General features: G+C 36.7%; 1 protein-coding gene across 3 annotated transcripts in view; it reads right to left on the reverse strand.

Annotated features, from left to right (window-relative positions):
* The window catches only part of RANBP9 (RAN binding protein 9), a 39,175-nt gene that overhangs the window by 3,275 nt on the left and 17,410 nt on the right, over positions 1-18,490 (reverse strand). Inside the window, exons 3-11 of one of the 3 annotated variants that reach the window (XM_085051790.1) lie at positions 15,845-15,897; positions 13,921-14,088; positions 10,807-10,829; positions 8,654-8,838; positions 7,758-7,870; positions 6,318-6,426; positions 4,728-4,918; positions 2,841-2,988; positions 1,088-1,161 (exon numbers count right to left, since the gene is read on the reverse strand). In XM_085051790.1, coding sequence (XP_084907916.1) covers positions 1,088-1,161; positions 2,841-2,988; positions 4,728-4,918; positions 6,318-6,426; positions 7,758-7,870; positions 8,654-8,838; positions 10,807-10,829; positions 13,921-14,088; positions 15,845-15,897 — 1,064 coding nt within the window. Of the gene's footprint in view, positions 1-993; positions 1,162-2,840; positions 2,989-4,727; positions 4,919-6,317; positions 6,427-7,757; positions 7,871-8,653; positions 8,839-10,806; positions 10,830-13,920; positions 14,089-15,844; positions 15,898-18,490 lie in introns of all 3 variants that reach the window. The other 2 variants (XM_085051789.1, XM_085051791.1) reach the window with 2 other exon arrangements.

Consider the following 18,490-nt stretch of genomic DNA (forward strand, 5'->3'; position numbering starts at 1 on the left):
GTGGTGTTTGTCCCTAGCTGAGCCTAATCTAAGACATCACTTTCCAAAGGCAAGAGACAACTACCTTACAAAAAACACAAACAACTCTGTGCCCTGTGCAGCTGCTCCCTGTCTGTCACAGGAAGTCTCTGCAGAAAAGGACAGCTAGGACATATTTTGGGTTTTCTGTCAGAGAAATGAGGCCTTGTTATTACCCAGTTTCAGAGCACAATGCAGGGAAAATAGTCTAGCAACTTGCATTCCTCCTTCCAGGGCAGTAACAGAATCACATTTGCTGTTTAACAGTTACCTGGTATTTTCCCAGCAAAGCTGCAGGATCAGCAGCAGCAGCACAGACCTCTGCATATACTGCTGCATTCTGAAGGTCTCCAGTTTCACATTTCATTTAAACTATATATTAACTGACATCTACTTAAATCGTTTGAGTACCAATTCTGCAGCTGCACAAAGGGCAAGCAGAGGGGATTTAAATACTCATTTGTCACCAACATCAACAGGCATGACAGAGCATAAAGCAAATTAAAATGAAGTTAATTTTTAGCCCACAACTATAGAAATTGGTATTTTTTTGGTGGAAAACATGGGAAAAAAGTAATTTTTCATTTTTTTACATTTCCAAATACAGCTCTTGAGCATTAAATATTAGCACTTTGCATTCTGCCATGAGAGATTTAGAATTTCTACGCTTACTGTGGAGCACAAAGATGCCACGAGAACCATGAATGGGAAGAGGGAGAAGCAATCTGCCAACTCAAACACAGGGTGCTACACAACAGGGTGTTTCTTCTCAAAGGTACTTCCTTAGAAATTGATGCTAGTTTCAGTAGCCATGAGTTTCCCATTTCACCTGTTACCACACTGATATCGGACCACCTAAATCAGTGTTTATAAAGTTTACATCTAGTAATAGCAAAACAAACAAACAAAAAAATTAAGATTTGAGCTAATAACCCTAATTTTCAAGTTGGGAAGCATTGCAAGTAAAAACATAACCTTGTTGCCATCACTTAATAAAAATGTAAGAAATATCACTGCAGACCCATTTCTGTGTCACATTCTTCCATTTCGTGATCATGTTTAGAACTACCATTTAGGAAGCCATTGGATGAAGTCTCAGCAACCCCATTGGAGTAGTGATCTGTTTCCATATCTACATCATTGCTGAAAAGAGAGTAATAAAGACAAGTTTTACTTATATTTAAGTACTTGGGTTATCTTAACTACTTTATCACAGTACTTCCTCATCTCAGCTATTGAAAAGCTGCTGTTAAATATTACCAAGCTAGACCACAGTTTCTTCCAACTGGTGATACCAGAGCACCGTGGAAATTTTTAAGGCTGTCTCAATATTAGTATTCAGTAGAATAGTATTTTCAGATGGTGAAAAATTAAAGACGTCCCCCATTATCAGGAGTAAGGAACATAACACTTTCTAAATACACACCACAAAGTTCTTACCTTGTTTATATATCTGTATGTACACAGAGCTGGAGAAACTGCACTGAGAAAATATACTATTCCCACTTTTTAAAATAAATATAGTTAAGTCAAAATACATCCTACTTTGAAAATACCATTTTTACGTAACTAGTTATTTAAAAAATGCCTTGTTCTCTTATTTACTCTGTGGAACAACAGAGGAAAAAACCCCAAAGAAAATGCTGAGTAACCATAACACTGAAGAAACACTCAATGGCAAATGCAGATCATTCAACTCCTCACCACCCTTTGCTTGCAGCCAGTCACAGAAGTGCTTTTAGAAAATGCCAGCATGGCTTTGGGGACTGAGCTTTGCTGACAGTTGCATCCTAGCCTGTTTTATTCCATCATGGAGAATAGCAACCTAAACCCTCTGTCAAGACCAAATAGATTCAATTTAGAAGTTTAATATCTTGCTTCTAAGCAACCAAAAATACTCAGCTTCCTTTGAGGAAGGAAACCAAAAGGCCTTTCTGACTGGGCAACAGCACAGCCAAGGAACTGTCTTGCTCCGTGAAAAATCTCCAAGTTGCCTGGACACTGCCAGGCTTTTTGGCAGAGGCAACTGCTGATGCAAACAAATTGGGGAAAGTTAAAAAGTAAATTGTTACTCTTACCTTTTTACCCCAATTATCACTATCCAACAAAGGTAATTTTGGTCATCACTACCACATCACACACGCTATGTGGTAGTTTGGGGAATTCATTTTGGACAATGCAGCTGAGACCTGTTGCATTTCATATCAAATTAGGTTCTCCTGCATCCATGCAACCCATAACTTAGTATTTACTGGTTATGAATAAACATATTAACCCTGGTTAATGGATTTATTTTCATTCTCTGAATTGAATGTGTTTGCGCTCATGACAGTGACAGGAGCACGCAAACAATCCTGGTGTATACAGTGAAAGAGAATCCACACTTCATATGCATCTCAATCATGTTTACATGTGCCACCACCATGATTACTGTGCTACAAATGCAGAGTATCTGGAAACCTTTTCATTACCTATTTGCAACACACTTAAGTCAATGTCAGTGGCTTAAATTAAAATCCCAAGTGCCAGAGAGCTAATTAACCTTCACTATGCAACTTCAAAACTTACTATAGCTACAAGCAAGGTAGTTTATTTCTGTCCATTGCATTTCTTTAGCCCAACAGGAGAAAAAGGTCTATTGAGCTTGAACTGTCAAAACAACCAGAGTTATCACAAACTGTTGGCCCCTTACACTGTGTTTCAACTGTCCTTGGGGGGAAAAAAAAAGAAAATCAATCACATAAAATCCCACTCTTCCCTGCATTGCAAAGACATGGACAACACAAGACAATGTAATTTAGAATCATCTGACATTTATTTACCTGGAGTAGCTGTTAACCTGCTGTGATCTTGATACATTTATGTTGTTGAGCTCTGGTACATTCAAGCTGGCGGTCGTGTGTTTACTGTGACAGTAAGACTGATGCGCTTTATTTGATATTACTCCATTACTGCATATACTTTCAAATGCTGAAAGAAAGTTTTAACAATTGTAATCATAAAGTGGTACTTGCAGATAAGCTTGTACATAAAAGTGAAGTAAGTGCAGTGTTTACTGACCAGGAACAATTATGCTAAATTTGTCACACAAACTCAAGTACTTCACCTCCATCTTTCAGGTATTTGAACCTTTAAGGCTTCTAGAGTGCAGAAGTTGAGCATTATTTAACAAGTATGAGCACAGACATGAGAAGGTTTTCCAGTTGTACTAATACACCAGTAAAGGCGAAAACTGCAGCACTGTAGAACAGTTTTTCAGAATGGACACATTCAAAATCTTTTCTAGGCCACTGTAAACATTATGAATGGAAGCAAACATTACTAATTCCTGATCACGTAATTCTTTTGATAAATGTGCAGTAGAATTCAGTGCCAAATACTTTGCATGTTGCTATACTTACATACAACCTCCCCCTCCCTCCTTCACCATGTAATTATTTTAATTGTTAATATTGTGCTTTGCTAAATAAAATTATACCATGCAGTAAAATTACGATGCCTAGCTAAAATCTCTTCTGACCTTTCTAAAATATAATAGGAAAACTACTATTTGAAGCAAACATGTAATTGCCAGTTCCATCAAACCAAGAACTCCCTAGTATCTTCTAAAACAGAAACAGCTCACAGGAAGGGCTTATTATAAAGAAAACAGCTGCTGCCATTTACAAAATCCCAAACATCAATTCTAATAATACATTCATCAACCTGCCTCTATTTTCAAAATTAGAAAAATTACAGGTACTTCCTATAATACATCCCAATAACCACCTGAAGAACAACCAGAAAATTTGAGTGGATCTCCACTGACACATGTGATGGCACTTTCTTCACACACAGGGAAGAAAAGCAAAGCTGCTGTCCTTCCAAGGGCAGCAGTTATTCTGATGGCCAGGCTACGTTGGTTTTCCACTCCATCCCAGAAAGAAAAAATAAATAAATAAAGCACCCTCAGTCAGCTCCAGTTTGGATTTGGAAATTGAACAGAAATGAAAGCTGATGGTCCCTGCTACCTTAAGAGTCTCAGTCTTCAAGGATGCCACACTCACGTACCATTTTATCATGCTGAGCTTCCTCTCAGCTGGGATGCTTTGAAAGGCATGGGGATCTCCCCATAACCTTGGGGCAGGTCGGAACATCCATGGCTTCCCACTGAAGGTTTCCCATTACCTAAATGCTCCAAGAAATGTTTCAACTGTGCAGACTGAAATGTGGCTGCCAGCAGGATGTCTTTTATCCAGCCATACCACCCAGCTTCTGGTGTTTCCTGCTCAACCGCAGCTATTCTGACTTCTCCATCAACACCACAGAAAATGGATCATATACACCACTTATTGGATTTAAACCACCTGGCCCAAGCCATAAATTATTATCAAAAGGACAACAGAAATTTATGTCAGAACCTTCTACCTCCCAGAGGGAAGCACTTCTTAGAAACTGGTGGCAATCTACTTTGCAAGAAGTAATGCCAAGAGCATGTGCAAAACTTATGGGATGAAACTTTTGGTTTGCCCGGTGACTGGAAATCACATATTTTAATAATTAAAATTACACTGTTATACAAAGCATTCACAGCATAAAATCTTAAGTATAACAAATGATCAGTCTGTGACTAACTTCTCTGAATACTTAGTTATAGAAAAAAAAATATAATAAAAATCCACATGGTGGTATGTCCAAATCCATGTGGTCTACCCTCCAAGTGAACTTACCAGTGAAGTGTGTGCTGCTCCCTTTGCCTGTTGCCAAATTGTGAATATTCATTCCGTGGCTGGGACTCATGCTAGGACTACTGAATGACCGTGGGCTAACAGGGTAACTATCTTGAGATTTTGGACTGTGGCCTCCCAAACACCGCACTTCACTGTCTGTACCATTCACCATCTCTATGAACTGGCGCACCCTAAACAAAAGGCAAAAAGTTAAGCTAATAAAACCATTTATGCATTTCAAATTACCAATGATAGCAATGATTTCACTTTAGTGTTAAATATGGAACAAGCCTGACTCAACAAAATGCTGAATGTCAGTAACCCAATCGTCAATAAGCTCTGGAGCATTCCACCAAAAATATGCAATTACAAATTTGTGAGGGAGGAGAACAGGAGTATTATCCTTGGAGGACACCCTTTGTCACTAAGTCCTCAAAGTTTAGAGATTTAAACTATATTTTCTTGTTTAACTGTTTTCTTTTATTGGCAGGGACAAGCTTATTTCTTGAGAAAGATATGTGGCTATGTCGTCATGTCTGTCATTTCTCTCAAAGTAAATGAGAACAGAGTTTGACTGTCTGGAATATTAAGCATTAAAGGGTAACTCTTAACCTCTGCACTAGAAAACAGTTTGAAAAGCAAACTCCCATACAAACCTTCCCTTTAGAGGCTGTTGCTCTTTGTCAATTTAATTTTAGATAAGGAGGTTTTACTATGGACTTTTAGGAAGCTCGAAACTACTGCTTTGTGCTTCAGGCTTCAGTAGCCTCAACAAAACAGGCAAAATTTAGAAAGACAGATTGAGAAAAAGATAACATACAATTGACGCTACTGAGTGAAGTCTTTCATCAAAATCTTCGCATTTTGTGAATTCTGTGATAAGTCCGGAGTACTATCACATGAATTCTGTTCAGCACTTGAGCATGACAGACTTCAAACACATTCCAAGTTACTTAACTGAACATAAAATTAAAGTGCTTTGTTCTTAGAGGAGATAACACATTTTTTCCATATTCAGACACTGCAATGTGATACAAAATTCTGGAGAACAGCGCAGCTGTCAAGTAAAAATGCCAGAATGAAGGTGACTATTGTGTGCCTGGGAAGCCAAGAGAACTCTGGGATTATGGAATTTCCACAGTTTTAGCCAGAGGTTTCTAGTAAAGTGGCATCAAATGAAACAGCTCATTTAAACTGATCTTTAAAGTCAGTCACCCCTTTGGAGGAACAGACTAACTTATGCCAACAGGATTCTTAACCTTCTTGAATGTGGTACTGTATCAGTTTCCATTATGTTTTACTTGACACCCAAATGGATTAAAATTCATTTAAAAAAACTACAAAACTTAGTTCTAGAGAACAAGTTTACAGGGAGATGTGAATTACGCTGCAAACCAGGACCTTGATGACAAAACCTAGTTAAACACGTAGCAAGTAAGAAGAGCATAAAAAAGTGAAATATACACATTTTCTAAAAAGCGCTGCTTAACTTTGTATAAATTTCTGTGAAAGCTTTAAATGAGTAACTGTCTTGTCTCAGAAGGTACTGTGCCATCTATAAACACACATCTGTATAATTTGAAGACTCACTTTAATGCAAATAAGAGATTAGGATTTCTTTCTAGTAAACTTGGATACAACTGTTGTGTTGTTTCAATGGCTTCTCCCATTCTTCCTGCTAAAACCAATTTCTGAATTCCTGTTCACCAAAAAACAAATAAGAGATTAGGATTTTTTTCTAGTAAACTTGGATACAGCTGTTATGTTGTTTCAATGGGTTCTCCATTCATCCTGCCAAAACCAATTTCTGAATTTCTGTTCAGCAAAACCAACATCAGTTAAATGGACATCTTATGGATTAATACATGTACATTAATGATTAAAAGATACTGCAACTATCAACCAACAAGATTTTTTTCCTCTTAGAAAAAATTAGTGTAAAGAAAGATCATGCTTCCTTAAAATGTTCAACAGGAAAGTTTAAGAACTGCACTCCACCTACATGTATCTAAATGAGAACTCAGTATTTTTATTTATTGCCAGCATACAACTGCTTTGTAGTCAGGTCGTGCATTTAGAGCTAGAATAAGATTGCAGACACTCTTCTGTGATTTATTTCTCATTTTCACAACTTTATAAATAAGCATATACCCAACCACTGTCACTCAAGAACATCCAAATTGCATCCCACTCCTACAGGTTCAATTTTGACTATGAAAAACCAAAATTTAGTCTCTCTCACCTACAACACATACTTCCAATCAGATTACAGTTGAGTAAAACCTTTCACAACAGTCCATGCTTTAGTTGATGCTTCTGTGGCTGTAACTTTGCTCAAATTGCAAACAGCCTCCCAGCTCTATCCACCAGCAGAGAAACTGATCCAAATGAAAAATAGCCCAACAAATGTGTTGTTTTACAACCAGAGCAGTTTCCCCATGTGGTATGTCACACAGTAACACAAATGCTTATGGTCATAGAGCAGGAATTTAAATGGAAGCGGAAGGCACTGTTCAATCAGGCTGCCAAACAGCACTGGCATGGCAAGTTAGAACCAAACTGCTGTTCATTCTCCTTGTCCTCTTCCCCCTCACATCTGCAAGCAGGAAAACTCAAGTTTCATTTAACTTATCAAACATTCTCTAATCTCAATCCCTTTTCACAGTTCAGATAAAAATTTAGATGTTTGTCAAGACTAAGTTCTCTATTCCTGTTTGTGACTAACCATTAGCTCTCACAAACACTCAGAAATATCACACAAATTTGTTTGAGACATATCACAACTTTCCATTCAAGAGAAAAGACAACAGGTAATTTACCACATTCTGCTACATCAAACAAGTTACAAAGTATTACTGCACAGGTTTTTCGTACCCAGCTGCTCATACACGTGTAACATTATATGACAGCAAAGAACTGTGCTAAGGAGTAGTGCTGCAAGGAAATTCTACAATGCTGCTTAAGAGAAAGCTGTATGTAATACTTGTTTAAAGGAGGAAAAAAGGGATGCAACATGCTTTCCAGCCTTACTTTGTCTGTTCTTAATGGAAGCTAATTCCTCTAGCACAGTCTGGTCTGTGGATCTGGCGAATGCCTCTGCTGTTGCACAGTATCCATGGTGAACTAAGTAAGATGATACCATTCTAAAAATAAACAAAAACAAACCTCAGAAATACTCATTAAATACAGGTTAGAAACCAAGAGCTCCTGAATGTAAAAACCCTTTGCTAAAAAAAGGTGACTGAATTGAAAAATTCAACTTGAAATGCAGATATTTCTGTACAAGTAAGACAAAAGTAATTCAGTTTTCTTCAAAACACTGTACAGAAAATATTTTTTAAATAATAAATGCATAACTTTATTATGATGAATTTTAATAACAATTATTCATCACCCAAAGGCAGGGTCAGTTAATATTTTAACTGCTAATTAAGTTGGGGGTTTTTTATCATTACACACACTGAAGTGAAATTGCTGCACCATAAGTTTGTTTTCACTGAACAAATAAAAAATGTAAAGTCACAACCACCATTTTTCCAAGAAACACTAATGAAACACAGCTTAACCTAGCATGCCAAAGGCTGAGAATACAAAGCAAAATTTCCGAGCCCAGAGTATTAAAACTGCCTATTACAACCATGGCAACTTTACTAAAAACGCCCCAATCCACATTAGATAGGTCAAATCAGAACAGAAGTCTTACACTCATCGTTATAAAGTCCAAATTATTAATGACACAGACAACTCTGCCACAAAATCTGTTCATGCTCCCTTTCACACTGTTATCAAACCTGGTAACAAAATTACTTGTACTATTTTTTAATAGTATCTATCACTTTTTGCACAAGACAACAGAACATTTTAAAGATCTCTGAAATAATGCAATTAACAACTTCTAAAGAAGTTAATAATATTAGAAGTCTTACTTCTGAATCATTGTTTGCCACTCTCCTTCCCGATCTCCTATTGGAAATCTGTCAATCTGTGCTTGAATTTTGGTTCTCCACTCTCGCATATAGTCTTCAATATCAAATACAAATGGGTGTTGTCCAAAATTAGCATCCACAACCTCTCCTGGTGTCTGAAGCCCTACTGTAGGGTACAAGTTTGGCTGCAAGAAATATTTTAATTAGTTTTTGACTCTTACTCTAAAATCTCCACTGTTATTTTTTTGGTTTTTCTCATCTCTAGTAATATCCCTACTGCTGCTAGTTGGTGTGCTCCAGCAGTAAAAACAGCTTCTGCCAATACAGCAATACAATAACTGGCTAATTTTATTGCCAGTGTTCATTTTTTTTTTTCAGTTTGAAAGAAGAAAATCTTACTTTCACACTTTACTCTCATAGAAGATAATCTGACATTCTAGTCAGAAAATACACTTTTTAAACTGTGCTAAACATTACAACTTTTAATTTCTCAAAATATTAAGTAACAATTTTTGATGATTTTTAAAGATCAGTTTTTTCTTTTAAAAAGAGAACAGAAATTAAACTTACAAAGTGGGCGATTTTCCTTTTGGGGTGAAATACTTAAAAACATTGCTGGATTTTAGTGGCAAGAACTGACAGGATAGTGCTTAATAAGAATTGTAACAGTGCACTGAAGTTTTCATGAGTTCTTGGACTTGTATCTACGAAAATACTTTATAGCATTTATTGTTGTCTCAGTTTTATTTTCTGCTTAAAGATTAGGTCTCCATGCAAATTTGAAACATGCCCAATATGAAAAAGGTAAAATCTGCCTGTTGGGATAAAAGTAATTTTCTTAAATGCAATGAGTATCTCAGCAATGGCAAGGCAATCAATTGGGTGAATGGGGTTTTGTTGCTGGGGTCTTTTGGAGGTGGGGAAATAGTTAAAAAAATTTTTTTAAGTTTATTTAATAAATATGCATCATAATTACACTACAGACATCAGTGGTATGGTATAATGGTATCTTGATCTACAGAACTACATGCTAAATAAATTAAAGCTATCAGTAAGAAGCTTTAAACATGAAGGTCAGTACGAACTCTGAAGCCCAGAGAACCCAGTGAACTGAGAAATACTCTGGCTGCTCAAACCATGCCCAAGCCAATTTTGCCTCTATTTTCACATATACGTCATTTGCTCTTTTAAATAAACATGCTTATACATGCATGCCAGGTATACATGTTACCTGGTCTAAAATAATCAACAAACCACAAGTCTCAAATCTTTTAATGAGATGGAAACAATTGATTCTAACAAGGGGTTCAGCTTCATCCTTCAGATTACAGTGTCCTGAGCTGGCACCATGTGCTAGCACCATGTGCTAGCAAGGAGCCCTGCTAGCATCCCAAGGATCCAGGACAGTGGCAGTGGTTTCCTACACAAAAAACTCGACCCTGTGGTAGGACTAAAAGGCTACTTGGGTTACTGACTTCGCTTTTCCGTAATATCTGCCCTTGCCTCTGAAGACCACAGAAAGGGAGCAGCTGGCCAGATGGACACGCATCACACAGTGCACCTTACAAAGATTAAATCACAAATGAAGTAGATGAGAAAAAAACCCAAAGTAAAGTGCAGTATCATGCCTGTATCAGTAGTATAGGGAACAGATGCCAGTTTTAAGGAAAGCACAATTTGACTCAAAAGCTATGTCCAGCTTTCTTAAAAAAAAGAAAGTGATCTGATACATTTGATTTTATGAACCAAAGATTTTGAAAATCAGGCATCAAGAATGAGTTACAGTGACCATGTCCCAAGCTGCCATCCACCATGCTGGTGGTTAAATACAGCTTTGAATTTGTATGTAAGGCTTGCATGTGTCAAAGTATGTAATAACTATCTACATGTATTATTTTCTGCTAAAACTTTCACTAGAACTGCCTGTTAAAAACCTGAAAAGGAAAACGTCTTGTAAGGATCTGCATAAAACCAAAACACTTTCTGCTTCAATTAACAAATCACCACTGAAATGATGATGAGAAATATCTGATATTAAACTGGCTACAAAGATTACTGTTGTAATTCTAACAAGCATAAGGTAAATGCTAGTTTGATCTGAAACATCTGTTTGTGACACAAAGAAAAACTGTTTGAAAATGCACTTATCTTACCGGTAAATCTGTGAAAGCGATGCCTGTAATAAAGAGAAAATTAAGATTAATTTCCATGTGCCTGGATTCTAGCCTCATTTTCTTAAATATATCATTATATGTTTAGAAAACCCACCCAAACAGTCTCAGAAATAAGTTAAGCACAGTGAAATCCACAATACTTAGGCATAATTCATGTTTTTAAATAATGAAGGGCGATATTTGTCAAAAAGTGATTGAAAATTGATTTGATTCACAAATACTTAAACTGACCTTAATTTTTTCAAAATAGGTCATAAAATTTAGTAAACTATACAGATATGCAGATTAGAAAGCATGAAAGTTCTAGCTACATATTAAATTTAAGAAGGTAAGGATATCCGAAAATACTTCCTCACTTGCATGCCTCGATGCTGTGACATCAATATTTCATGGCATCTTTTCTTGTTTGCTATTACTTTTCTTCATATGTACTCACTAACAATCTTTACACAAGCAGCACATGTCTGTAATACTCCAAACCAGCCTTGCAAATGTTTCACTTTAATCCACGCCAGCATGCTTTGATTTTCAAAGGGAACAGCTTAATATCTTGTTACATAATTACAAGCATCCATCTACCCGTAAAACCAAGGGAGTGATTTTGCTGTCTCAGGATTAGAGAAAAATATGACCTCTATATACTTCAGGAATTTTGGGCAATTTCGGGGGGCAGGAAGCTTTCAGTTAAAAAATAAACATCAGTAATCTCCTCCTGGCAGCCACAGAATAACAGTATTTCAGGATTTCCTTTATTCTTGCAAGTATTTTTTTAATGAATTATTCAAATCCATTTATCCCCTCAAACTTCAATTTATTTTGTATCACCATCTTTTCAAATTTAAGATGAAAACAAAGCTTTTAACATTTTGTCCTAAATTCCATCCCTACTTTCAATCTCCATTCTTCACCAGGATTTCAAACCTCAAGAGCATCTGGATTCCTTACCCACATCTTTTGAGACAAAGGGATGACACACAGAGTGAATCTGTTTCCTTTGTTTCCTCCCATCATGTCTCAAAGCTATCATCTTATTTATTCCCTGCTCTTACCCTAACTTTTGCTAACCTATACCACTTTTTCTATTTGGCAATGTTGACATCCAATTTGCTCTTTTCCAAAATGGAGGCCATAGGCATGACAAATAAATGATGACTAAGTGATATGCAGATATTAGGGATTTTGGGGTGGCTGTTTTTGGCTTTTTTTCAACCAAGGATTTCACACTCACATGAGAATTGCTTAGCCCTTTTTGCAGCATCAAATTCCAGGCTGAGCCAGAGACTTCCTATATTCTAGACCATATATGTGGCCCCGAGAACAAACACAAATGTCGTCCAAGTCGCGAACGTACAGGAATTGTGGACACCTAGCAGCAGCAACAACTAAGTGAGACAGACAAAATTTCTGATTTCTTTTTCCACTCAACACAGAATCAATTTTCTTTTGTCAGAAACTCAAGCTAGCAAAGCCCATGACAGAACAGCTGTCATGGGCTTTATAGGTTTCCTTCTGAAATCTACAAAGTGTTTGTCAGACTCAGCCTATGACAAGATGACATTTTATTAGCCTCTCCTCACCTACGCCATTCTGCTCTCCTTTAAAAACAGATTTTAATCATTTGCACTGTTGTTTCACAGTTGGCCTAATCCAGTTTGCTTTAAGTTTTCCACTGAAAAGGAGGGTTCTTGCCTTCATAGCTCTTTCATACTTTTATGTGACCATAAGAGTAGTGAGAACACTCGTGTCTCTTTAGTTGATCAAATGATCCAACTTACCTGCAGGCATTTTGTTTCAAAAGGGAGTAAGGTAAGATTACTTTTCTCAGCTTTAACCCAGTTAAAGATTAGGGCAAACATAAGCCCGTTATCTTCCACTTGGACCTATTGTGCAACAGGTTGTCAAAAGGAACAACTACCCAGTGCATGGGTAAAATGTCCTCTTGCCCTAGGTCTCAAGGTATTGAGTCCAGGTATACAGACTCATTTAATTTAGAAGGAACATTAAATCATGACAGACCAGAATCACAGAAGTGATTACTTGGAATTGACCTCAGGAGACTCCTAAGCCTTTCTGTGAATAGAGGCAGGAAAACTCCCAAGTCAGACATGTTTGCTCAGGGCCTGAGCAAACAAACTGTCAGTCTTGTTCAGGGAGACTAGGAAAAGAGTTTAAACCACATCCTTCCCCCTCTTCCCAAACCTCCTCTGTGTTTGCCGATGTAAGAAAACCGAACAGCAACTCCAAGAACACCTATCTCAATAATCTCTTACTTCATTTCATGCTACCGTCTCCTTTCCTTATCGCATTTCTGCCCATCACAAAAACCTTATTCTTCTTTGAGCTTTATCCCTTCAAGGTTCCTGCTACCCTCAACACAATTCCAAGATCTCTTCCTAAGCCCCCACTCCTTCCTTAACGCAGCAAGTAATTTTTTTCCTCTTTCTTTATACTCTGTATCTTTGCTCATTAAATTGTATTAAGTAACTGAAACATATATTCCATAAAAATTTTAACTCCACCCACTCCTCACATCTTCAAACTCAGAAATTGTCTTGCAGTGTTGCAATAATACCATAATTTTCTGTACAAGTTTAATGGACTTAATTTTAGCTCAACTTGTATAATTTATGGCTTTAGCCCAACTATGAATGACTCCAGACTGGAAATCTGAAAGACACTGCTATCCAACATATGTTCAAAATAACATGCATCCAATGTAATGTTTTAATGAAGGCTGGGTGCTCCCCCTACAGCAGCAATAAATTTCAGCTATATCCATTCTCTTTATCTTCACTTCTCTTATTATCTATTACTTCATGAACATCAAGCATTATTAGTGGATTTAGTAGTGGAGTTCATTAATGCAGATCCTGTGGAATGAGATGCTATATGATGAATCCTCCCAAATTCAAAAGGAATGTTAGTGCAAATGGCACAAAAGAAATTATTTTTCCCAGTTCTTTAATTACTTCGTAACTATCAAAAACTATCAAAGAACTATTCCAACACTTCGCTCCCGATGTGAAGAGGGTTTCCCATTTACAACAGACTTAAAGACACAATGTTGTTATGAAGGGCGGCATTTCTCCATACCCAGGCTGTGTCCATTCTTTGTGTAGAAGCAGGTATTATTGATGAGGTTGACGCAACAACCAATGACATCGCCCGTAGTAAACGTTGGGCCGTAAGGTTGTCCCGTTCCAGAGGAACAGAATGAATGTCCATCATCTCCATGGTAACCATATGAATGTTTATCCCAACCTAGAGAACAAAAGCATTTGCAAATTATTCATTGCCTTTATTATTAAATAAATTAGAGAGACTGTGCTACGTTGGTATATTCTAACCAGGTTAATACAGTTAATTACTGTGCTCAGTACTTTCTGCTTTCTAATATTTCTTATCTAGGAAATCTGTATTATTTTTTAAATTACAACTTCTTTTATCAAAATGCCCGAGTAAGTAATTCCATTTGTAGTATGTAACAGGCAATGCAAATTCAGATAACACATTTTTCTCTTTAAGCAAACATACAAAATTACCAACACCAAAAATATAATCAGCTACAATGCTGAAATTCGAAAAGCTATATACAGATCTGACATGTCCCAGTAAAGCAGTGAAGATTCTCCTGTTCTCCCTTTCATTTTGCAAAACTATTGCTACCATATACCATAATCAGATTCTTCCTGGCTAAAACCCAAACATGCATCTCTGGGGAAACATATTTCTACTCCTGATTATTCTCAATGACTGTTCAGCAGCAAGCAGCCTCTGCATAATAACAGAATCTCCAGACTAAAGTGTCACTAGCTATGCTGCCCCTAAAAATTAAAATAAATGGTAAATAAAAGGACAAAAATTAGCAATACAGGTGAAAATCACAGCCAAGAGCAAATCATTATGCATGCAAATATGGTGCTGATTTTGCAGGTGAAGAAGATGGAGAACATTTAAGAAGCTTCATACTGTTACACTACTCAATGAAATTCATGGCAAGCAATTTTAGTCTGTGCTCGTTTGTAAATACCTACCTACAGTCTCTGCAATTCAATACTGAACTGCTGTCAGACTGCTGCCTAGCAGGTTAATTTTAAAGTATTTTCCACACTTTAATCTTTATCATCAGTAGCTTCAGGTGGTAGCACATTAAGCACCTCTCAGTAAATTAAAGACAACCCCAAATTATTGCAGTTACATTGAGTAGTAGTATCTTTGATAATTATAGCATCTGAAATCATACTCAAACTTAATGCTACCCACTAATAATGCATCAGCCTTAGCTGGGCTCACGGTGTAACTGGGATTTGCAGTAATTGTTAAGAATTTCTACCAGAGCATTTGGGTAAGAAAGTTACAATGCAAAAGTAACAGAATATAGATGCTCCAAGGTCAATTCAACATAGTTTTATATTTTGATAATTTCAAAGAAATCAGGTTTGGGTTTTTTTGGGTGGATATTTTTTAGGCATTTAAAGGTCTGTTAAAACCCCAACATTTTACAGCACACACAAACTTTCGTAAGTGCTATCTGGAGATACTACAGACAATTATTAACTAGTCAATGTACGTGACCATGCAGGGCAATGGAACAGTCAAAACTTAAAACTAGGCTACACACTCTTACTATTAAGGTTGAAAAGGTAAAGGTACAGAAAGTGACAGAAGGAGAGTTCCCTCCATGTTTGACAGAAAGCTTTTATCATAGTAGCTCATCTTCATTGCTAGAAATACAGTTTACAGAGCATGGAAATGTATACCTTCATTGTTATCAGGAAACATGATGAACATTTTAAAATCCATTTGTTTGCTAAAAGGTATTTGCATAACATTATAAGTAACAGTAAGAGTTGATGGAAGTAGTACAGGAGCAAATGTACACTAAAAGTTAAACTTTTCAGCTGGAAGTGTTACCCAACTCCAGTAACAGAGACAACACAGAGGTGTCATGCTACACTCTCTTGCTTACTAAAGGTGAAGCATATTTTAAAAAACAGTGCAAGTAACTGAAACATACCTGGTAGTCTGTTCATGTTCACACCCTGTGCCGAAAGCCCAATTCCCATGTAACTAAAAATGAAAGAACAGAAGAAATGCATCTGTCTCTTACCAAAACACATATGTATATGGAAAAATGCCAAGAAATAGTGTGCTGACTAATCATATACCAATTAAGCTGCTGAGAGGTCATTTAATAGTGGCGTAAGAACAAGGGAGCTGAAAGGAATTCCCAGCATATATGGTTTAATATGGACAGATCCTGTCTCTGCACGGGTTAAAGACAACTTTCTTCTTTTTGGCTCCCTGGGTTATTGATGAAGAATGGTATTAGCTATAATGTTTAAAGCACAAACAAAGGAAGCTAGAGGTCATGTCTAATTTTGAAAGTAGGGGTACAGCCGTACACATACCAATTCCATCGTCTTCAACATACCTAATGATGTTTTGCAGACAAACTGGAATGAGTAATTTTATAAAATACATGCAACACTGCATTATTTTAGCAGCAAAATGCATCCTTGCACAGCAGTTACAAAAAGATCACACTGAAACATTAAAGGCCTGGATTGTAGAGCAGAACGTTATCTTGAGAAATCTACCAGCAACAGCACTTAGCTGTTGGCAGTCTGATGGCAAACTAAAGAGGTGAAAATATTCGTACTATACTAATCAGTAATCTGAAATAAAGTCTAAAAGCCAGCTTTACAAAAGGTAGTTTCCAGTACAATTGTTAACAATTAAATAGCAAATACTGGAAAGCTGAAATGAAGAATTTCCTCATCCCTACATATTACTACTAGAAGTCAGCAAAATCAATTTTGCTTGTTTCTTAAGCAAAACTAATGCCATTACCAAGACAACAGGAATACAAAAAGAGAAACAGCAAAATGAAAAGCCAGGCTTTCACCATTGTCCCTTGCCCAAAATAAAGCAATGCCCCCATCAACTAAAGCAAGCATCCAAAAAATCACCTAAACCTACATTTCCTAGTTATCAAACAATTCCAAGTATTTTGACACTAGTTCACATTAGTTAACATGAATTTGCTATGAATAATAAACGGTATGAAAACAAAATATTCACCTGTAGCAATCTGAAAATCATTTAAGTCAACAAACATAACCCTTGTATTCCCATCTCATAAAATGCAATTTTTAAGCAACTATTCCAGTTGGAAGTGCAGGTTAATCTGCTATTTCAAATGGTTTTGACATAGAATGAAACTGAGCAGGACATCTCAGAAGTGATATGCTTAATTGTGTTCTGGGCATTCTGCTTTTTCTATGGATCACTTCCAACAGTTACCTTACCTGCTTCTATGTTTGACACTAACAAAGCCCTCCTCTGACAATTTTTCATGTATAATAATACCATCTTCCCCTCGCTCAAACATACCAGCATGAAATGTAACCTCAGAACCACATATAGCAGCTATTATATTTAAAAATACTGAAGAGCTGAGGCAAGGGGCAACAAACAAAAAGATTAGTCTTTGCTGCATTGCTAAATACATTACTGAGGCACCACTGCAGCAGCAGATTCAACAAAACAATTACAAATTCAAGCAACAAATGGAAACCCCATGATTTTATCTTAAATAATAAAAGCAGAATTGTTATTAGCATAGTCTGGGCTCTGACACATGTAAAGCCTGAAAAACTCTTGTTCATTAAATTGTTTTTTACTTTCAAAACAATTTTAGATAACTTGAAGAACTCCACCAATTGCATAAAGCCTTTGAATACAAGTCATGTTAAAAACCCTTCATCCCAAATCAAGGTTTTGTTTCAGTATTTTTATAGCAACAAGACTAAGGTTACACAGAAATGTAAACTAGGAGACAGAAAATCATTGTCTAGGCAACATTTTGATATCACCACTGTTTTCTTTCTCAAATATTCTAATTTCCCAAGCCTCCTCTAACTCAGTAACACAGCTGAGAACAGGGTACCTTTACCCACTGGCAAAGGCTAGAAAGCACTAGGCACTGACACCATCTCAGTAAGAAGACGATGTTCAACAACGTGTATTTTTCCCTGGGATTCACTTACAACTTCTCTAAGTGTTAACACCATTTTGGGAAGGAGAGTTGCTATTAACAGAAATGGAAGTCAGATTAAAACATTCCAAATGATCAATAAATTTACTATAGACATATTTCACAAGGCAAAGGGAATATCTACAACTTACGGTTTGAAGTGAGCAAAATCAAAGGATCACCAATTAAAATAATTTATTAATTTTTATAGTTGATAGATAGCGAATCTCATTTCAACTAGGTTGGTACAATGCAAATTGAGGGGGAAAACACTACCATGACAGACAGGCTTTAAATGCTCTAAATTTATTAACAGGAGTTGTATTTATGCCAAACCGCTACATGTAACTTTCTTACCCTTTCCTCACACCTGTAACCTTGACAGACTCCAACAGACTTTTTTGTTTTTTCAAGACACTTAACCTGTGTTTAGGTCAAGAGTCAGGGTCTGCAAAAAGACTTGCTTCAGTGGGAGGAATTATATAAATTGTCCTCCTGTTTGCTGCTTAAAAATTCACATTTCATGCACCTCAGGATCAGGAGGAGAAGAAGAGTGGCAGAGCTATACATTTAAGTTTTCCTCCCTTAGTCTACGATAAAAATGAAGGGCAGCACTACAGGCAG

Source organism: Lichenostomus cassidix, chromosome 2 (assembly GCF_008360975.1).
Source record: "Lichenostomus cassidix isolate B80296 chromosome 2, HeHo_3.0, whole genome shotgun sequence".
NCBI classification, from domain to species: domain Eukaryota; kingdom Metazoa; phylum Chordata; class Aves; order Passeriformes; family Meliphagidae; genus Lichenostomus; species Lichenostomus cassidix.